At 52.3% G+C, this 21611-nt stretch overlaps 8 protein-coding genes across 8 annotated transcripts; 5 read left to right on the top strand and 3 right to left on the bottom strand.

Annotated features, from left to right (window-relative positions):
- Positions 1–28: 28 nt before the first annotated feature.
- PG994_014186 (F-box protein pof6) lies at positions 29–2818 on the top strand (the record flags this gene model as incomplete). Its single annotated transcript, XM_066865595.1, has 4 exons — positions 29–128; positions 185–510; positions 552–1690; positions 1765–2818. 4 exons carry the CDS (start codon positions 29–31, stop codon positions 2816–2818), a joined length of 2619 nt encoding a protein of 872 aa, XP_066708724.1.
- A 3359-nt stretch (positions 2819–6177) lies between these two features.
- PG994_014185 (uncharacterized protein) lies at positions 6178–6885 on the top strand (the record flags this gene model as incomplete). Its single annotated transcript, XM_066865594.1, has 2 exons — positions 6178–6330; positions 6436–6885. The coding sequence occupies 2 exons, from the start codon at positions 6178–6180 to the stop codon at positions 6883–6885; spliced, it is 603 nt and encodes a 200-aa protein (XP_066708723.1).
- Positions 6886–7805: 920 nt separating this feature from the next.
- PG994_014184 (uncharacterized protein) lies at positions 7806–9191 on the top strand (the record flags this gene model as incomplete). Its single annotated transcript, XM_066865593.1, is given in 4 exon segments — positions 7806–7878; positions 7972–8372; positions 8410–9054; positions 9069–9191. 4 exon segments carry the CDS (start codon positions 7806–7808, stop codon positions 9189–9191), a joined length of 1242 nt encoding a protein of 413 aa, XP_066708722.1.
- A 594-nt stretch (positions 9192–9785) lies between these two features.
- Positions 9786–10170, bottom strand: PG994_014183 (uncharacterized protein; the record flags this gene model as incomplete). The annotated part of the gene is made up of 3 exons (XM_066865592.1): positions 9786–9853; positions 9930–10071; positions 10168–10170. 3 exons carry the CDS (start codon positions 10168–10170, stop codon positions 9786–9788), a joined length of 213 nt encoding a protein of 70 aa, XP_066708721.1.
- A 748-nt stretch (positions 10171–10918) lies between these two features.
- On the top strand, positions 10919–11389 carry PG994_014182 (uncharacterized protein; the record flags this gene model as incomplete). Its single annotated transcript, XM_066865591.1, has 1 exon — positions 10919–11389. One exon carries the CDS (start codon positions 10919–10921, stop codon positions 11387–11389), a length of 471 nt encoding a protein of 156 aa, XP_066708720.1.
- A 649-nt stretch (positions 11390–12038) lies between these two features.
- On the bottom strand, positions 12039–13994 carry PG994_014181 (uncharacterized protein; the record flags this gene model as incomplete). Its single annotated transcript, XM_066865590.1, has 2 exons — positions 12039–12774; positions 12892–13994. The coding sequence occupies 2 exons, from the start codon at positions 13992–13994 to the stop codon at positions 12039–12041; spliced, it is 1839 nt and encodes a 612-aa protein (XP_066708719.1).
- Positions 13995–15329: 1335 nt separating this feature from the next.
- On the bottom strand, positions 15330–16096 carry PG994_014180 (uncharacterized protein; the record flags this gene model as incomplete). The annotated part of the gene is made up of 4 exons (XM_066865589.1): positions 15330–15450; positions 15517–15638; positions 15694–15909; positions 16046–16096. 4 exons carry the CDS (start codon positions 16094–16096, stop codon positions 15330–15332), a joined length of 510 nt encoding a protein of 169 aa, XP_066708718.1.
- Positions 16097–18370: 2274 nt separating this feature from the next.
- On the top strand, positions 18371–20982 carry PG994_014179 (cephalosporin C regulator 1; the record flags this gene model as incomplete). The annotated part of the gene is made up of 4 exons (XM_066865588.1): positions 18371–19068; positions 19140–19433; positions 19490–20227; positions 20349–20982. The coding sequence occupies 4 exons, from the start codon at positions 18371–18373 to the stop codon at positions 20980–20982; spliced, it is 2364 nt and encodes a 787-aa protein (XP_066708717.1).
- Positions 20983–21611: the final 629 nt, after the last annotated feature.

Raw genomic sequence — 21611 nt, 5'->3', positions numbered from 1 at the left:
GAGGGGTATTTTCTATTGACCGCCCACCATGTCGAACTACAAAAGAGCTTCGCAGCCTGGCAGGTCCAGTATCTTGAGTACGCTGCAGGCTACGACAATGCTCGATACCAAGCCCGTTCTACCAGCTGGTGAGTACCTCTGCGATTGCAGTGTGCCATGCATCACGGTTGCTTACTCGTCGCAGAAATCCTGGTGTCCATACTCGATTTCCTCCCCGTTTCGGACCAGATCAGCTTTGCCAAGACCTCCCGCCGCATGAAGGAAATGGTATACGATGACACCAGATGGGTATCTCGACTGAGGAGCATGGGATGCTGGGACGAAGCCGAAGCCCGAAGACGGTTCGAAGAGGCCATCAAGCGGAAGCGCGAAGCCGCAGAACGTGCCAATGCCGCCGCAGCCGGTGTCACCCCTTTTAGCCGCCAAGCGGACTACACTATTCGACGCCGGACAGGAGGAGGAGCGACGAAAAAACTGGCCGAGGAAGCAGCCAAGGCTCCTGAAATACGGGTGGACGGATTCGAGACTCTGAGTTTGCACGCTCGACCAAGAACTCGCAAGAAGACCCCTCGACCATCCTAGACATCTATAAAAACGTGCGGAGCATTCGTGGGTATGCGAGGCAGGAGTATGGAAAGATCTACGGCGCACTCGCCCCCTTCTACTATGACCTTGCTCAAGCAAAAAGTCATACCGAACCGGCGGTTTTTAAGGCCTTCCGCGACCCCGAAAAGCAGGCCCAGATGCTACGCAACCTTCAACGATTCTTCCAAAATGACTGGGCCCAAGGTTGGAACGAAAGGGGCGAGACCTTGACGAACATGTGCAACATCTTTGAGAATGCCGTGTTGAGGGAATTTGAACAGGGCTACGAGTCCTGGGACGTTGATGGGAGAATGCAGAGATACGCACACGTCCTTCATGATTTGAATGGTGGCAATGCTGCCATGGACGTGTTTGTTTCCAAGCACCCCATTCTCAACAACCGCGATGCACTCGGGAATCCCATGGATTGTATCAACCAAGCGCCAGAAGGCGGCATAACGCTCGAACCGTCGCGGGCGTTCTTCAAGGCTTTGGCCATAAAGATTAATGAACAATCAGCCGTGATCAGCCAGATTTTCCCAGATGCAGAGACTGTGTTTTGGTCCTTGTTGGATAAGATCAGGGAAGACATTATTGGCGAATATGTCACACCTATACTAGACGAATCACATGACAGGAATCTGGAGGCCTACCTCAAGGCAGCGTCGGGTCTTTTCGAGCAATGCATGGCGTTCGTGGGATCTCTCGATCCACCATCGAAGTCCAAAGAAAGTCTCGAGACTCATGCGAAGGACTTTGGGCTCAAGACATTCGACCCGCATCTAGACTTGTACTTTCGAGAGGAGTTGGACTTCTTCAAAGAGTATGCCGAGCGGGAAGTGCTCAACTGGGAACAGAAGCTTTCAGAACAAGATGCTAGCGTAGAGTCTTTCTACATGGGCAGCTTCAACCGAAGGGCGGATAAGAACGACTTCTTAAGCTCGTTTAAGAAAGTCGTCATGATGCCGGTGACAGTCTTGCCCACTATTCCTATTTCGTCGCCGTTCGGGTCCAGCAAATCGACGGCGGCAGCTGCTAATGGAGGCACTGTGCGTCCAGATAGCATAATGGGCATGCCCGTGGCTTCTTCAGTCCACCACCCCAGGTGTTGGTGGTAGTCTCGAGCCCAAAACTGGCCCGCTCCCGTCCGAGGCACCCACTGATGAGCTGAAGGCCAAGGGCGGCTCTCATGGCGAACCGGCTTGAAGGTATCAAGTCTCTCTTCAGCATCGAAGTTGCCCTTGATCTTGTACATAATGCTAAAGAGGGCCTGGGCCGGGTGGCCGTCTTCATCAGACTTGGCGGACAAGCTGGCGAAGAAGCACGGGAGCAATGCGAAGCAATCTTCATCACCCTACTCAAGGTTCTGGGTCAGAACCACGTCAAGAACGGGTTTGTGAAGGCAGTCGAGCATCTGTCCAAGTACAAAGCCCGTGAAGTGAGCGACCATGATCAAGCCGGTGTGGCCCCGCTCGTAACCTTCATCGAGCTGGTCAACGTAGGAGACCTCATCTCACAAATGATTGATGTGTTCTACGAACAGCAACTGGCTGCCCCCAAGATCTCTGATCGGAACGACTTCCTCGATCCCGCCGGGTTAGCCAAGAAGAAATGGGAACAAATGCTGGATGAAAGCGTAGCGGCAGGCTTGAACAAGGGCATTGACGTCCTGATGGACGAAGTTGAATACATATGCGCAACAACGCAACTACCAACAGACTACAACCCGCCACCGGCCTCTCTAGAGAAGGGCTCTCAACAAGACGGCGATATGGGACCAACCCAAACTGCGATACGGGTCAGGGATCTTGTCGCTTCTCACACAAATATGCTTGTGGGGAGCACAGAGAAGACGATGCTTGATGTCTTCAACGGAGAGGTTGGGCTGCGCTTGTTCACGGCAATATGCAAGCATCTCAAGCGCCAACGTGTCAGCACCGAGGGAGCGATCAAACTCATCGCCGACATGACCCTCTACTTCGAATACATTCGAGGCCTGAAGAACCAAGATTTGCTGGCGTACTTCAAGGCCCTTCGGGAACTCAGTCAAATTTACTTGATAGACGCCAAACATGCGAAAGAAATGGCCACCGTCATCGCGGACGGAGATCGGTTTGGAGGCATCTTCCGCGCCGAAGAAGTTTATGAATATGCGGAGCGGCGGGCAGACTGGTACCAGGTTAAGCGCAATGTCGAACGCGCCATGTACGGGATGGACTGCTCTCTCATGTAGCAGCAGCCCTGTTCATTACCTGAGATCCGTCCCTAGCGAAACGGGTTTCTCCAAAAATGATAGCCCCTCGCATGCGCGACTAGTGGACGGAAATGATACCTTGTGTTGTCCATCTAATCAATCAGTGCCCCTTGGTTTGAGTCATCTGAATCTCTGTCTCTAGATGTGATCGCCGTGATCGTAGATGCTTTGGTTCAGGTAATGATACGTCGGATAATCTCGGGCTAAGCGGCGTATCTTTATCGTGTTCCTTAGATTCTCCGTCCTGGGTCAAGTGGAATTACTAAAATAGCGACAATACGAAGAAAAAGAAGGATCATGACGCCTCAGATTTCAGGGGTAATCCATGTAGCGTCAGTCATAGATCACGCGCGCCGGCAGACCTGCCCCTTTCGGGTTACCGGGTTACACAGCAAGCGGTTCCTGGAGTTGTCCCCGATCCCGAGATAATGGATCAATTGGAGTGGAGTATCCGGGTGCTGCCGAGGGGAGGTCCTAAAGTGTCCGAGTGTGCCACGGACGGGGGTCTCACACAGACCTACCCGCATATTTGGGTCAGTCACCATAAGTAGCTCAACGACAGCATGGTATGCAGCAGCACGTGAGCCACAGCCGTTCTAGAAATAGCTCAGATATGGTTCCTCTTCATGAATTTAGTTGGGTTTCTACTATCATGGAGTTTAGAGGTGTCAAGTACCAATACTTATATTTGCTTCTTCAGGAACAGTACCCGTCGGATTTCTATCGAAACGGCAACATAAACCCGAGACCCGTCAGTACCTAGAGAATGTAACCTACGCGACCAGTGACTCATTGCCTGCCTGAGCATCACAGGACCCCCATCGAAGGCAGCAATAGAGTTAGTATGGCTTGCTGTATGTATTACGAAGTCCTTGACGAAGCGCTCTGCTGGCTAAGAGGTCTTGCTGCATTTCGTTGTCTTGTCTAATCTTGCTGCTTTGCTAAACAAGGTATAATACGCACACCCACGTTGACACTGACGCTAGTATGTTGTGGCCTGGATTACATAGGCATACTCGATGCCTTGAGGGCGCGCCCAGCTCATAAGGTAGTGAGAATAGACACGCGCACCGTTCAGGAAGTACCAAGATGCATGAAGTTCCACCGCAGATGGTCATTATGATTAACATCCACGCGTGCGCGCGTACAGGGCCTGCCTTGCTCACTTTGGCTGTGTAGAGCTGAGGACAGCTCGTAAGGTGCGTGTTTATCTACCAGAGACTACATTCTCCAGGCTATATCTTGGAGTAGCCTGGGGTGGGCTACCTGGGGTAACAGACTGGATCTACTTCGGCGTCATCATCATGTCGTGGCAGCACAATGCCGGCCTACACCGGCGTTCTCGAGACGGTGCCGCCGCTGTCGTCTCGACGGACCATTGGAGGCTGGCTAAAAGCGGCAGCCTACTGAATAGCACAAGTGGGTTGAATATTCTGAGATGACTTTTGGTGATCTATTTCTGGTGTTGAAGCCTAGAGTTAGTTCATGGTAGGGCGTCGCTTAACGAGCCTACCTACCCAGCATATCGGGTTGCGTTACGATCGAAGGAGATCATTGCTCATCCGATAGCCCGGCGATATGTCTTATGTGTGTTCCATACGTCTACTGTATCTACTATCAGATATCGAATTGGGAACTGACCGACCATGAATTTGATATGTCGGCCAAATAGCACAGGGAACGGATCTGATAACTAGTACCCGTGTGATTTCTTCGATATGCAGCCCAGCCAATGACGACATGCCCTGTACAGGTACTCATACATGAGCGTATTACATAGGTAAATTAAAAGCAGACACTATTACAGGTAAATTTAGTAATCCTAGAACTTGATCCACCAATCTTCAACTGTGAAACTGATCATGAGAAGGATGAGTCGTTGGCGGCGCAGCTTCTTTGGCCTGAATGCAAGCCCATTGATGTGCCTGTAGGTCGCTAAAACCGGGCAACGGGGTTTGACAGCACTTACACGCCGTTCAGCTCCCCCTAGGCCATCCGGACTATTCCCGTCTACCCACTCATTTCAACATCAACCACAGGAAATGCCTCAGCTGTGACTTGGCTAGGTAATCAATTGTCACTCTGTGGGTGACGAAAAGTTCCATTACACGGTCCTATTTGCCTTGACCCAAATACCTCAAGCATTAATGTCGGCGCTTACCTAGACAGACACATATCCCCGTTGTGGCCTTTCCCGAAACAGTAGACAGTGCAAAGCATTACTACTAGGTAACATCCACCTTTCAGTCAGTAGCTGGACCACGCCGGACAACAGCCTCATTACCTAGTGCCCTCTAGCATCCTGCTGGAATGGATGCCACCTAACCTTATTCCCGCTGCGGTGGGTTTCTGTTCCTCCCGTCCCTCACCATGGCGCCGCATGCCTGTGCAAGCCCACGGGTACCACTACCACCCGGCCGGGAATGGCTCGCGTGGCTGGGCATCCGCTCAAGGTACCCCCCGGCCGTCCATGTTGCATCCTACCTAGGACACCACCCGTAAGTAACAGTACACATATACACGGTGTCTTGTTCCTTTTTCAAGGGTTACGCTACCGGAACCGCCTCGCCTATACCCATTCTCTAAGCTGCGTCACCGCATGGGGGGCGGGGGGGGCATGGCTGACCATGAATCCTGGGATACAGAGCTGTGCTCCCTGGTCATGTTGACACTGGGAGTCCTTATCCATACATGGCTGCGTCTCATCCTCACCACACTTGGCGCTTGCGTACCTTCATGCAGTCAACAACTATACACCCTTAATGGAGTAAGATCCAATGGGATATATATAGGAAGTTTATAAGACACTGCTAGTAGCACACATTGCTACTCCTACCCGCAGCCCTGTTGTATAACCATCACAAGCCTCATGCTCACCTACCCCTCTGTGCAGTTGTTGAGTTGTATATTATCATTATTTGTTTTACTGTTCCGGTTACGTTTTGACCATTCATAGATTTTTGGTCACCCGAGAAGCTGTCGTCTCTCCGCTCACCCTGACCTCTACTATCCGGGTCTGCTTGTGGGTGGAATATAAGCTAGACCCTTGGGGTATCTACACCGGTCAGGCCTTGTCTGTGTATACAGGGGTTACATGGACGCCCTTGGAGGCAAGGGTGGAACATCCTCATCACAAGAAACTGTGATTTCACCCCCGTCAGAGAGCAAGATATCATCACAGAGACAAGCTGAAACGCCCTTTATCACACTTTATCCGTTCTCCTACGGCAACTACTCCTATCGAGTCACCCCCTTCCTCACCCTGGCTCGTGAACAGATCACGAGCTGCCGCTACCGTCGAATCCGGCTCTGACTCCGAGACCCAAGTGAGGACCGCCATGAGTTCTGGCTCGACGAAACACCGTGACCCAAGTGGCAAGAAGCAGTCGACGTCTAAGTCGAAGACACAGAGGGCGGATGATTGGACAGAAGTCACTGAGCCCGTGGTAAGGAGACGTATCCAAAACAGAAACGTCCCACGCGGAAGTTCCGTAAGTTGTGAACCATTCTGCCATATCCCCTATTTTCATATATAATTAAGGATTGTGTGGCTAACGTATCGATACCCAGGAGAGAAAAGTAAGGAGCAAAAAGAGAAAACCGAGCGTGATGCCCTGAATCGGGAACACGCCGGTGGCAGCTACCAAATCCACGACTCCACAGACCTGGCAGCTAATGAAGAAGTCTCCGGACTACCGTGGGGCGGCATCAGCATGCGACATGTCGTAGCCCGCGGCCACGAGAGCGAGAGTCGCCGCAGCGGCAGTGGACCAGACGATCACCATTACCATCATCACGCGCATGGCGACAGCGGCGACGACGGCAACAGTGAACAGCAGCAGTTCTCCAGCAGCCCCGCAATGGTATACGGAGACGACACTGCTGCCACCCAAAGCTATGGCGGCGGCGGCAGCTTGGACAGCACCGGTGGGGCTGCTGTTGCCGGAGACGGTAGTGACGACTTCTTCGATGACTCGGCGTACTACTACTACTACCCGGATGTCAACAGCGATGCAGCTGGGGACGATCCCTTCTTCCACGCTTAGTGCTTCGGCGTCGCTGACATAAGAAAAGGGGTTGCAGGCTGATGACTGCATAGAAGCTGCCTAGAAGGCAGCACCCTCCATTATCAATCCTCTCTTCTCTCCTTGTTTTATTGTTACAACGCTGAAACGATAACGGTTAATGGCATTAGACTTTGGGCCCTGGCGCATTTCCAATTCTTACCTACCAAATACTGGATTTCCTTTATAGGTACCCACCCCTCTCCTATCTTACACAAACTCCTACTCTTAGGCAGGTATAGATGAACTCGGGTCCTTCGTCCTGGTCCTTCTTTCATTATACCTATACCTGTATCATTATTACCTTTCTGTTTCCTCTTCTCTGTTTGGCTGGATCAGAATATCTACCGACACTTCTCTTTCCCGTTTGTTTGTTCTTATTATTTACGCTTGGATACCCCCTCCTTGTCTGAGAATTTGTTGTACAATACCATTAGATTTGCAGGGCCTGGTGCGGCCTTGACATGTAGGACTACTATGCCCTCCTCTCTACATAGACAGAAGGAGACAATATACATACAATCCCTTGGTGAAGGGATCACTATGATAATGAGTTTGAATTTCATTCACTGCAGCTTCATGATTGTTAAATAATACAATTGGGTGGTTAGGGTGAATAGTGAAATGTCACTTACACCGGAATGGAGTATACACTTGTACCTATGTACCTCATTTAGTTCGTGCCTTCCACGTTTAGTGGAGCAGGTCGACCCCACCTGCCACCCAAGCTACCCTGGATATCGCAAGCGGTCAAATTTTCTGGCAGGAACCGACCGGCAGAATTTGTCTTCTTCGATAATCTTCGATAACTCATTCCGGCTCTCCCCCACGTGAGAACCTCGTTCAGTCCAATCCATCAAGATTGATGCATTCTCCGCCATCATACACACCATCAAAACACCATGGAGAAAGGTGAAGCAGGTTGGGACAAGGGAGAGGACCCCAAGGAGATCCTGGCCCAAGCTGAGAGGAAGGGTAGGTTCTCTCTTATCTACTAGATGCTGGCTGATAGTAGTCAAGTGACCACCAAGTTCCCAATTAACTGACCACTTCTACCTTATTTTGCAGAGAAGCGGGCGAAGCGCAAGGAGGAGCTGCGCCTGCAGCGCGCCGCTGAGCGCAAGGAGAAGCGCCAGCTCAAGTCGGAGGCCAAGCGCGCGCGCAAGGCCAACGTGGGCCGCGCCGGCAAGTGGAACGAGGAGCGCCGCGCCACCGACAAGCTCAAGAAGCAGGCCAACAAGGCCTACAAGGACGAGCGCCGCTTCAACCGCCTCCTCATGCGCGCCGACAAGCTCGAGGCCCAGGCCCGGAAGCTGATGAAGGACGCCCAGATCGCGCGCGCCCGCCACGAGATCATCTCCAAGCAGAGAGCTGTAAGCACACTTACACACCCCCATTATCCATCGTCCATCAGAGGACGGCTCGAGGACGACGACGACTACCGCCCCAGACGATGGTGTGGTCTTTTGGTTGAATGATTACTAATACGATTGTCCCCTTGAACAGGAAGAGGAAGCCAAGAAGAAGGAAGAGCTGAAGGGTGATAACTTCATTCCTCTTGAGGGTGGTGATGATGATTCGTCATCTTCGTCCAGCGATTCTTCCAGCGACTCTTCTAGCGATAGTGAAGCCGAGGACGTTGAGATGAAGGACCCCAAGCCCGAGACCGAGAAGCCTTCCAAGAAATCTAAGAAGTCCAAGAAGGAATCGGCTGCTCCTGCTCCTGCAGAGGCCAAGGTGGCTGCTGAGGAGCCTAGCGTTGCCGAGGACTCCAAGGATAAGAAGAAGACGAAGAAGCTCAAGAAGACCGAGGCTGTGGCCGACGAGGAAGAGGCTACTGAGGAGGTCAAGGTCGAGAAGAAGGATAAGAAAGATAAGAAAGACAAGAAGGAGAAGAAGCGGAAACGGGATACCGAGGGAGACGCCGCTGAGGCCGAGTCGGCTGAGGAGGCTGACGACGCCGACGAGGCTCCTAAGGAGAAGAAGCCCAAGACGAAGTCGAAGAAGTCTGAAGAGTATGTGCAAGAATCCGCACCCAACAACGCCGAGGGAGCCAACGCTGATGGTGCTGAGAAGTGGGACGTCCAAGCTCTAGAAGGTGACGACGCCCGCAAGAACAAGTTTCTGAGACTCCTCGGGGCAAGAAGGCAGGTCTTACCGCTCAGGGGGGTGCCGGTTCGTCGAAGCGCGACATCACCAGCATCCAGAGCAACCTTGAACGGCAATTCGAGGCTGGCATGCGTATGAAGAATGAGAACTCGGGTCACCGAAAGGGGCTTGGTGCTTAGGCGCCTCGTATCAACTGTGTGCGCATTTTATGGAGTTCATTCGGAAATTGAAAAGGGATTATTGTAGTCAAACTATACCATAGGAGCCCGCTTGCTTTCACTATGAATTCTCGACCAGTTCATATCACTCGTGTCTTTGCTCAACTCTCCTTCATTTGGTCCAAGTGGATTTGAAGCAAGCCTCCAGCTGCGCGTGTTCGATTCTGAGTGTATATTAAATATCATGCAAATGATGACACGCTCCGATGAGACTAGGTCTCTGAACCCGATGATAAGAAAAGTTCGGAAGCCAAGTAGATTTAACCCCCAGCCCCTGGTAACATGTTGCGAAGGGTTGGTTTACACCCGCTGCCCAGTGATTGGCATGCTCTTCCCAGGTGGTTTTGTTTCCCCGTTATTTCTCTTCTTCGCACGGCTAGCTGTGGTTATGCCCTTGTGACAAATGACGGGCCGCCGCTTTTTCATGAGAGCTCGAGGTTGCCTCGAGCCAGGAGTCGCAAGCCCCCGAGTGGCTCACCGCGCATCACTGACTTTTCTCTCCACGGTCTTTCGAATTGGTAGGTAAAAGTATATCCCGAGTGGCGGACTCGCTTCTTAGCGGAAGAAGATGCGTTGGATCAGCTCGAAGATCAGACCGCCGAAGACGACGAAGGCGAGGAGGACTAGAAGGAAGCCGTATTGCGTCAGTCGAAATGTCAAAACGACGCCTGAAAGGGGAGGGCGAGGGGCGTGACTTACTCAGCCATATGGGAGAGATGGGGGCCTTGGAGACGGTCTTCTGGTGCTGGTGCTTCTTGATGTCGGTCTCGGACTTGCCCCGGCGAGCTTCCTGCTCCTTTGCGAACTTGGCGTTGCGGCGCCTTTGCTCGGGTGTTTGGGCCTGGAATCGGGGTTAGCCGCCTGCATCGAATCGAGTCTCGGCATTGGACAAGGAGAAGGTGTCTGAGAAGGGCCACTTGTGTGTATGACGACGTACCATTGTGAATATGAAATGTGTGGGTGGCCGGGAAGATCCTCGTGGTGTCGTAAGTAGAAGTTGACGAACTATGTCGCAGTCGAACAAGCCGCTCTTATATAAGTAGTTGTGCAATTGGATCTTCCAGGGGCTTCGGACAGAGTCGCAGGACAGATCGCCTTCAGGAGGATATGACTGTTGTACTTATCAGGCGGCGCTGGCAGTTGGAGGAAGAAGAAAAGAGAAGAAGGGATGTGAGTAAATAAATTATCGGGATTTGGGAAGGGGGGGAGATATCTGGTCTCTATTCCGAAGAATTAGCATTAAGTAAGTAGCAAGCAACCTTCCGTTATTAGCGACATGCTCCGAATGGGCAATGTGTACTCTCCAACCGCGCTGCGCTGTACTTACTAACCTACAGCTAGCAGGCAGGGGATTGGTGGATCTCTTACCCGGCCGCGCCCATTGGGAAATTTTAGCGGGAAAAGGGTCCAGTTCATTATCAGAAGTATGTACATAATACGGGATTTAATTGATCATCTAGCGCCGCTCTCTTCGATTGCTTCTTTTTCCCCACAGTAAGGAAGGAAGGAAACGAACGACCGGGATCGAAGCTCGGTTCAATGTTGGTGGGAAACAGCAAACAAAGTTACTATTCTCGTTCGACCCTCTGACGATACACGACGACATATCCGGAATCGGCATATCAAACAGAAAGGAAGCAGCAGACACTCACTGCCGGACACACACGCGCCAAGTTGCAACAGTCAACATGAACACCCTCAATCCTTTGCGCATTGCCGCCGCCGCTGCGCGCCCTATGCGCAGCTTGTCTCAGAAAGTTCCAGCGACGACGACAACGACGACGCAATCCCGACTCCTCCTCCAACAACAACAACACAGCCGCCGCCTCTACTCCTCCTCAGAACAGCCCTCGAAGCCCCAATCCTTCAACAAAACGTTCTCGCGGCCCATCTTCAAGGTGGCCCTCATGGCCATCTTCACGTACCAGCTGGCGTACTACGGCTGGCTGCGGCTGGAGCAGAACGAGACGAGGGAGGAACTGAACGGTAAGTTGGAGCAAAAAGGCGAAAGAACGTTGTTCTTCTGTTGCTTTCAGGGAGGTAGGGACGGAGGTCGAAAGCTGACATTGGATATCGTCAAACACACAGACACAATCGCGGAATTAGAAGTGAGGATAGCCCAGCTAGAACGGACCAAGGCCAATGCGAAGAAGACATGAAAATAGTATGTAATGTGCAATGGAACGGGTAGTCTACGGAAAGAAAGAAAATACACACCATTCTTGCCACGAACAAACATCAGGGACATGCCGGCTTTGGAGATATATACGTTACTGGACGGCTGTGGCTGGACGTTTGCCGACTTGCTGTCTCGGCCTTGGCGAATTCCCAAGTTCTTGCGGTTCGGTGATTTCGTGGTAAATGGGCTCGCGCGGTGGCTGCATATCCCAGCCCTGCCGTTGATAAAAGTTATCGCGGCGGGGAATTCGAGTATGAGTATATCGGTGGATTCGGCCATGGGATACATGGTCGAGCTACAGCCGTGATGTCACTGACAATGATATCATGCCAAGCAAGTCTCGAAGATGTGGTGTGGCCATGTTATATAGCTAGTAGAAGGTATCTGTTGCGCAGACATGCTTCCCATCCATGGTCGAAATTGTACACTATAAGTTCTGTACATGTATATAGAAGGGCAACACACAATCGCAAAACGCTAATAAACTATCCAGCGATATTGCGAGATTCGCCGGAAGATGGAATCCAAAAGCTTCTCGCCTTCCCTCGTAACGCCGAGTCCAAGGCCCAGTTGGCCATCTATCTAGCTAAAAGGAAAGGGGTCGTTGCAGTAGCAATTCAACTGCCAAACTAGCCCCCAAGACATTCCAAATCATTTCCGTCCCCAAAACACGCCGTTAAACTCCTTGCCGTCGCCGCCCCATCTTTGTCATCATCATACAATGACTGATAGTGTGCCGCCCAGCAGCCCCACCAACAGCATCCACGACAAACGCACCAGAACCGACGCGGCGTTCTTATAATGCGCCGATCCCGGTAATTGCACGTGACGTCCGTGTTGTTCACGGTCTGGTTCTCGTTCATGATGCCGTAGCTGGTATTGAAGCCCAGCTTGCCGGGCAGGGGGCAGGAGAACCCCATCGACGCCGCGCAGCTCTGCACGATGTCGTAGCAGAGGTAGTCGCACGGCAGCACCTCCTTGTAGGGCCCCGGCTGCACGTCCTTATCGATCCGGGCCAGGCGGGAGCTGTTGAAGGCCTTCTGGTTCCCGAACGTCTTGGTGATGTTCGGGTCCATCTTCGTCGTGTTGTCGAGGAAGGGCGCCATGATGTTGCGCATCTGCAGCCAGGGCGCGTTGTTGGTGAACTCCTCGCACCGGGGGATGGAGACGGTGCAGAGCCAGTTCTTGTAGGCTTCCTTGCAGTCGTCGCAGTTGCGCGCTAGAGAATACTTTTGTGTATTCGCCGCATCGCATTGAACTTGCTGTATGGACTTGTTGAAGTTTTTGTACATCTCTTGCGCGTAGCTGTCGTAATATTTCCCCAGCGCAGTGGCATTAGGAAACATCTTCAAGTTGCCTGGTACTCTGTATTGTGTCTGGTCGCAAGAATTCCAGATTTTGAATCAAGAAACAAGAACCCCCAGCTATAGTAGCAACGTTAGTAAAAACAATCCACACGAAGTTGGTTCAATGTGCAATCACTTACATTGTGAGGTCTCAAAGCCCGTCTGGCGGAAAACAAAACCGCCACCTCCTGGGATGTTGTCGTCTTCTCTCTTCCCCTTCGACATGGCGTTGGGATCGCTAGCCAAGATCGCCGTATAGCGGGTGCTGGCATTGAGGCCGCTGAGGAAGAACTCCTGTTTGGTAACGCTCTCCGTGCCTCGCTTAACCAGGCGACTAACCAAGGTGTTCTCGGGCACGTGATTCTGCGTTCCTCCAATCAAAGAGTACTCCTTCAGGCCGCAATACGAGTTCCGAACTCCATTGATGGACATGTCACGCTCTGGGAAGACAAACATGGTGTAGGGAGGTTTGTCGAGCGCGGCATCCTGGTCCACGGGGTCCAATACTCCGCTAGCCATCAACGTTGCGCCCGAGTCGCTGTCGACCCAGAAAACGTTTGGCTCCGACTCGGCGTCGTAGGAGTAATACGACTTGTCGACCGAAGCTGCTATGTTGACATTGTACAGTTTTGTATCAAAATCCTCAGTCGCCACGTTGGGCGGACCGGCTATCGTGAAGTACACGTCCCCGCGGAAAGTGGTGTTATACATGACAGCGCCCTCGTTGAAAACCCTCACGTCTTGCTTCTTCTTGTCGGCCATGGGACCCGGCGAGGTGTTGTCGCTCGTCGTCGAAACGTACAGGGTCAATTGCGGCGGGTCCAAGGTGGTCTGGTCGGCCTTTCGCTCGGGCTGTATGCAGGTGTTTCCCGAGATGTATAGCGTCTTCGTCGGCGATTCACGTCGCTCGATTCCTGATAGGCTGTCGCCGTCGTCGCTGCTTCCTTCTGTGTTGTCGGTGGGTCTTTGCGCTGCCTCGTGCACATTGCCGCGTAGTTCCAGCCGGTTGTTGGTACTGCCTTCTCCGTCTCCCCTGTTGAAGACCGATTTGGCCTCGAAAACAAACGCCGCCAAGGTCCCGGGTCGATGTTGGTGTTCTTGGGGGCATTGTTGGCCAGCGCGATCACGCCGCTCGGCGCCCTGCCCATCATGCTCCTGCCGGAAGAGCCCAAAGTCCGGTTCGTACATGATCGGCTCCCTGGATTCGATCTCCTCGGCGCTTTCTCTTCGTCTCGCCATCGTCATCCTCAACGCCTATTGTGGGCGCTTCCTCCGGGGCCGCAGCCCAGCCATTCTGGAAGGCGTCTAACGGGGTCGTACTAAGCTCGGCCGCAAACGCGAATTGGGGAGAGAACATTAAGAAATAGAGGGCCAGGACGAGGCATGACGCCGCCACGGACGCGGCCAGGCGCGACTGCAACGGGCTGAGCTGCATCGTGCGGACGTAACCCCGAAGGGCAGTATTCGAATGGTTGGCAAAAGCTGGTCTCCTATCGTTGTCGCAAAGGATGATTATGTGCAGCGCGGCTTGCTCTTGTCAAGTATTACTCGTCAGTGTCACTGCGTCGGTCGTTGTCCCGGGTTCGTCTATTCGTCTATATTCGTATACTCGTTGAATATGGTCATGTGCACATTGTGTGTTCAAGAGACTAATTGGGGTGAAGGCATGCGTCCTTGGTGAGAAGGGAGAGACGGCAATGCGATCGTCGTCTTGTTTGGCTAGTTCAATCGTCGTGGGGGAGAGTTTCATAAATCTGGGGACTGCCACCTGGTTTTGGCGCCGCCAGAAGTGCAGCAGTTCAATTGATGGAGGGGTGGGGCGAGCCTGTAGAGAGAGCCTAAGAGCCTAAGCGCCCGTGTTAGCCACCTTGTGTGGCTTGGACGGGCTGTTAATCCAACCCCCCCTTTTCCATCTATCCGCCTTGCCGGCGATGTCGAGCTGTTTTCATGCAGTACTGCAGGTACCCAGCAGCCGATCAACAGAACAAATGGCAGACGCATCCGCATATTTATAGCAGGATACCCAAGAATAGGTTTTCACGTGATTTGGAGCAGTCACTTGCAGAAAAACAGGGGGCAATGGGACAACTGGCTATCGACGGAGTAGGCAGCAGGTAAAGGAGCAGCTGGCGATAGTTTGGCTACGGTGTCAGCGAGGCCGCAAGTCATACGTGGTAGAATACCATGGCAAACAGCTTGAGCTGCTCCTACAAATCACACGCAACCAAGGGTAGGTGTGGCACCTGAAGTTCAGCGTATATCAACTCTATTGGCCAACTGACCGACCAGAGAAACCTTGGTCCTATAATTCACTGTCATGATATAATCTCGACCCTCCTCCTTGTTCGACAAGTGACAGTCATCCTCCAAATTCGTTGCAACCATTTCGTTACTGTGACGCGACTGCCCATCAACGTCATAGGCTAGCGCGGTCTGAGCTTCGTCAATGCCGTACCCTGTACGACCTCATAGTGGAACTGTAGTAAAAGAGCTAACACCCAAGGCATATATAATTGATTTGGCATGTATGTATGCATCAGTGCTGGCAGCTCTAGTGCCTCTTGATTAGGCCATTTACTCGCCCTTGCCGAGAGAGTCAGCCTTGGCGCGGAGGTTAGCGGCAGTCGACCCGGACTCGGAGAAGTATCGGCCGAACATGGGCTGGAGGAAAGAGCGGAAGATGAGGTTGGCGCCGCTATATAAGGTATTAGCCAGATCAGAAACCCTTAGAAAGCGCACGTAGCGGGAGAGGAGAACTTACCCGAAAGTGGGCAGGGCGAGCCACAGGAGGAAGATGAACTTGAAGGTGTAGTAGAAGGGGAACCAGTAGACGACGCTGAGCAAGCTCTCAAGGACGGTGAAGAAAGCAAAGACGACCCAGTACTGCGACACGTTAGCCAGGCGATTACCACAAGCGAAAATGATGCTCGCAACATACTGTAAGCCATTGAGTGTCGTCGGTCCTGTTGGCGGTGAAGAGCGCTTGCATCGAGTAGTAACCGGGAATGATGAAACCAGCCAAGTTGGTAAGCAGCTGGCCGCCCAGGTTGAAGATGATAAAGAAGAAGTAGAGAGTGGCCAGGCCAATAACGGCGTAGACCTTGGGGACCGAGGTCTGCTTCTCCAGGTTGTTGAGAGAAGGGTATTTGGAGAGCTGCAATCATTCGGGTCAGTCGGTCATCGAGGCGGTGGAAGCATGCGACACCCCCAAACCAGGTTGCGCACCAGCGGCGGGGAAGTAGAAGTGCTTTTTCGGGGGGCGCTTTCAAGGGGTGCATGGGATCACGTACCTCACGGTCGAGCTGGCTCACGTATTGCTGGACGCGATCTTGGGCAGACATTGTGAAATCTTTGTTAGAATATCGATTTGTCTATGATTGTCTGTTGAGTCTGAATATGAGTATGAGTGTGATGATGTCTGGCAAGTGGGGGCGTTGTGATGTCAAGTTGGAAAAGGTGTAGAAAGTCAAGAAACAACCCAACCCCGAGAGAGTTGTAGTGTTAGGGTTATTTTGGGCCACTTGTTAATTACGTAGATATGGAGGGAAGGATACAACGATAGCAGCAGCTCAAGCAAGGATACGGAAACATGGAACTAAGAGGGGGCCAACCAGCAGGAACAGATCCGAACGTACATGTATTGATGCAATATGCGTAGGTAAGCAATCGACAGCTCTTTTTTTTCTTCGTGAGGGGGAGGTAATGTAATGGTGAGTGAAAGTCGGAAAGGACGATTGAATCTTGGAAGGGTTGGGCAGATAACAGGGCAATCGTCAGATGTAGATTGTGGAGGGTAGGAAGGAGACGGCATATGCTGGGCGGCTAGTATTGGCCGTTAGTTGACCGAAGTATTGGAACCCGGTTGGAACCTATTAATAATACCTGGTGCCGGGTATTGACTACTACTGCTGAGTCCTACCACCCAGCTACGTAACGCCTACCTGGCCTCCAGCTACATACCCAAGTAGTCACCTAGCCCGGCGAAGGAGCTTGAGCCACAATCACAGAGCTGCTCCTATGACGAACCGTGGGGTCCGCCTTGTGAAAGTCGTGGCCGAGCGCAGACTCTCCCAAGTCATACACTGCCGACGTGGTCATCTATCGTCAACATAGGATCTGAACAACAGTAAACCGCTGGTACAGTACAGCAACTGTATCCTCAACTACAGCATCTCGGTGAGCATCCATGGAACCCCAATTGACTGCCTAATGGATCTCCCAGCAGGTGGAGGTGGTAGGATCCGTAGGCTCGTAGGGGAGATGGGCAGTACCAATACAACGGGTGCGGGCAACGACTCCGCGACCGCAGGATAAGGCATCCAACCAACCTCGCCATATTCCTAGGTTTTACCTCGTTTTGCTCTGCGACAGTGCCCGTGCGGTCATTTGCTGCTGGTCTAGTGAGAATGTTGAGCTTGTGCAGTGCATGGAGCCATTGGATTGAACAGAGAACAATGGACAAGACATGCGGGCCACTACATGAGATGTGCGAGAATGCGGTGCAGCGTGTCCTTGCGTTGCAGTGCATCGCAGCAGCAGCAGGCAGTCGACTCGGGTCGAGTCCATTTCCTGAAGAATAGCATTCATTGCTTTCCAAATGCCATAGCCAAAAAAGCAAAGAAGCAAGTCTCCAGAAGCAAAGCACTTTAGACATGCAGCCTAATCGATGCTTTCCATCAATGCTCAACTTTGTATATACCGAATAGGTAGGTATGCAAATTATTCCCAGTGCCGAGGGAGTGCTGCTGAGCAGTGTAAACAAAGTCGGTCGGATAGGACCTCCGGATCAGCTTATGCTTCTCCTCTGACTACTGGATTGTTGCCCCGCCTTTGGGAGAAGGACACTGGTGACTGGCGTAGAAGCGACCTTCCAATCACGTGAGGCATGGCTGGGAGTTTTGGCCGAGAGTCGCGACCGTTTCTTGGGTGTAGAGGAGCCAATCGCGTTCGCGGCCAGGCACAGAGATTGGCTGGAATTCGGTGAAGAGTGGGTCGGATCTGATCGTCCACTGAGAACCTTGGAAAGTGAGCGAGACTGAGGGAGTACCTCTGGCCAAGTACCTTTTTTTTTTATTCTGCTGTCGACCAGCCAGCTGCCTTCCAATCCAACCAGTGCTGCTGCTTTCGCCGGGACAACCAAAACAAGAGCGAGGAAAACAAACCTGGACAAATTCTCATTGCCAAATTACCAGCCACAACAAACCTACAACACCAACGCCAGCACGGTTTGTCACTTTGACGTCTCTCTCCCAGACGATCATCTGCTCACTGAGCAAGGACCAAACTCTCTCTCTTGCATATCTTATACACAGACTGTTGTCAGTTTTATTAGGCGCGCTTCACTTTGCTGGGCCTAGCTCAGAGCGAGCGTTGTTATCTCATCTCGCCGCATTGCTTGCTTGCTTGCTGGCGCCCCACCAGCAGGAGGGCCAGTGTTTATTCTGGCTTATCCAGTCCACTTGCAAGAATAAACATTGCAGCCAACCATGAACAGAGGTACGCTTCGCATCCGCCTCCCCCTTCCAACCCTGGACTCCGAAGACTGGATTCACGAACTGCATGCATCCATTCGTTCTCCGTCTCTTTTTTAATTCTTCATTGGCCGACAAGTCATGATGGACATCGGACCCAAGCGTCGCTTTCACAGCGCATTCCCTAACTATCCTCACGCAGATTCCCAGCCTCCGGACTCTGTTGCCATGGCACAGAACATGCCGATAAATAGAGCTCCCTCGAGGGCATCGACTGCCTCGATACACAGCACCACCGCCCAACAACAACCGCAACACGGTCTCGACCAGAGCTTTGCAGGCCCTCAGTCCATGCAGGCCGCTTACGGCGAGCAATGGGTCCCGAACGGCCACCCCCAGGGGCGTGAGATGTCCCAGCCTGTTCACCCGATGCAAGCAGGCGAGATGATAATGAGGCCGAACTCCCAATTGCAACAAATGCATCCCGGCCAATCCTTTTCTGTCGACTCGAGCATGCAGTCGGCTGTCGGTCCCCCGATGCAGTATTCCCACCATGGCGTTGTGCATCATCACGGCCTCTCCGGGGATTCGTTTGCAAACACCAGCTTCGGCGATGACAGTCAGTTGAACGAGCGAGACGAGAATGAAGAGGTCGATTCGCAGGGAGGCGCGGCCGTCAACTCCAAGCCGGGCAACAAAACGAGCGCCAACAATGAGCTCGAAATGCGGTCCTTGTTTCAGGCGAATAGGCAACGCTCGCTGCAGGATGTCGCAACCGAGTTACATGGCAACGAGAGGGGGCCGAATTCTGAGCGCACCCGACAAGTTTTCGCTATGCTTTGGTATGTAACATAGCACGGGATTGCCATGCCGGCCATGGATGATCTTGTTCGTGACTGACCATTGTATCTAGGATCAACCAAGTTTGCACCAAGGGAAAGGGATCAGTCCCACGAGGAAGAGTATATGCCAACTATGCATCACGCTGTGCCACGGAGCGTATCACCGTCCTGAACCCAGCAAGTTTCGGCAAGCTCGTCCGCGTGCTCTTCCCGGGTCTTAAGACGCGTAGGCTCGGCGTGCGAGGAGAATCCAAGTACCATTATGTTAACTTCATGCTGGGTGACGACATGCCCGACATCCCTGAACCCATTCAGCCTGCCATTCCTTTGCCAGAGCAACAAAGGAGCTTTGCGCAGAGCTTCAAGTATGACTTACCATGGAAAACCGGCATATCGAAAAGTGCTAACAATCGTATCCTAGCAGCATAAAAGCCCCATCAGTCGAAGCAAGCCAGTCCAAGGCACTGTTGCCTTCGCCCGAACCTCAGCAGCACTCCGAATCCAACGTCCATCCTCAATTCAGTCACAGCAGAACCCACAGCCTCTATAACCAACCCGACGTATCTAGCCTCGATCAGCTCCAGTCGTCTACCGCGAAGACGCCCCTGCGCTTACACTTTGCCGCGGACAACGATGAACTATTCCGCCAGAACAACTCGCTTGTATTCCCCAAGATCGAGCCATTTCTACCGTCCAACACCGATCCAGATGCAGCCATGTCATTATCGGCACTTTACCGTTCCCATTGTACTTCACTAGTTGAGTGTATTCGTTATTGCCGAGAGAAGACCTTTTTTCATCTGTACACGTCCTTTCAAGGGACTCTCACCATGCCTGTACAGAAGCTCTTCTCAAATCCCAGCGTTGCTCCTTGGATCGAGCAATGCGACTTTATCCTCTACCAGAGAATGATAGGAATTGTCTCCGGGTTGACACTTCAGGTAGTACCCAAGCCTGTGTTGGACACGCTACGAAACATATCGGAACGGTTGGTCCCTCACATTCGCGAATCCTTCCAAGGCCAGCCGCGACACGTCGTGCAAGCTAAAGAGGCTCCAGCGACCATCTTTGCTGCTCTGCTGGATCGGGCGTTGCGTGTTAACTTGACTGCCCACGCCGCAGCCAATATGCTCTCCAACCCGGCCAATCGTGACCAAATGTACCTTGACTGGATAACCATGGTCAGAATACGCAAAATCGCCGAATGTGTACCCACCCGAGGAATGGATGATGTCGTCAACCTTCTTCTCGGCGAGTTGCGTGAACTGTTGGACCCGCAGGGAATTCCCTTGGGAGATGGAGGTCATGACACTTTATGGTGATATGACTGCCCGGAACGGCCGTGTTCCTTCGGCGAGCAGTTCGGGCGAGGATAGTGCCCAGAACGTCCTGGAGAGATGGGTTAACTTCCTACAGTCTCTTCAGGGACGGTTCCTTTACGCCACCCCCGAGGATATCGTATGGTGCGTACAGAGACTTGGCACCGAGGTGATGCGGGACCTCACAATCGCCCAGGGTAAGAGTTTTGGCTCTTGGTGGGTCACTAAGTGTTGGGTAGACGAAATGATATCATTTCTAGCTGAGCAAGGAGGATTCATGAGACTCAAATCATCACTCCCGAGAGCGGCTAGCTCAGCAAGCCGTTCGGTGCCAGCCAAGGAGAGCAGCCGGCAGGAGTCACAGGTCAGCAACGCAAGCGAAGATTTCCACAACATGCCCAACATGTCCCAGCAGCAGCCGAACCGTGCGCCATTTCCTTCTCAGTTGGAAACTCAAGGTCGAGACTCGCTCAGCGTGGGCGACAACCCCGATGACAGTGGGATCGGCATGCGGACCCCCGATGAAGAATTTCCGCTGGAAAAGTTCGATCCGCCGAGTCAAGACCAATCCCTACAACTGGATCAAGCCTACTAGCCGTGGGGGTCCCAATCCACTTGGATCATGCATGCAGCATCTTCGATTCTTGTCTATATAATAGCATTCATTAGGGACGCCTGGTGTTTTGAGTACTGGTGTTGGGGAGGTTCGGATTCACTTTCATAATGATGATTTCAGTATGAGAGTACGACGGTATGACCACGAGAAAACGATACGCGGCGCAGCGACTGGGGGGCTTTTTAGACTGGCATGTGTTTTTTCTGTTCTCACTTTCCGATGGAATGTATAAACGATTTATAATCTACGGCAGGGGTGAGAGTGGGTGAGTGAAAGGACAATGGGGCAGGGTTGGGAAGGCCGCTTTCACACCGAGTTGGTCGATATAACGGGGAGAACGACTATGATCTTTCACTTCAGTTGGAGAGAGAAGCAAACCATGGCCAGTAGACGGACCCTGGATTATTTGCGGGCAACATTGGGCAAAGCCTTTGGGTCGTAGGGCTTTACACCAACTATGACCTTTTTGATACCTTAGCGTTTTGGGACCGAGTGCCTATTAGGCCGGTGATGGATACTTGTTGGCAATGAATCAATCAATGTTTATTCTTATGAAATTTTGTGATTTGGCCAACATTGTCGTGTCGTCTCTTGTTGTGCAGACTGAA

This window comes from Apiospora phragmitis, assembly GCF_038363925.1.
Source record: "Apiospora phragmitis strain CBS 135458 chromosome Unknown utg000013l:1.0-2965645.0:1.0-2969333.0, whole genome shotgun sequence".
Taxonomy (NCBI): Eukaryota; Fungi; Ascomycota; class Sordariomycetes; order Amphisphaeriales; family Apiosporaceae; genus Apiospora; species Apiospora phragmitis.
This window is presented reverse-complemented; position numbering and strand designations above follow the sequence as displayed.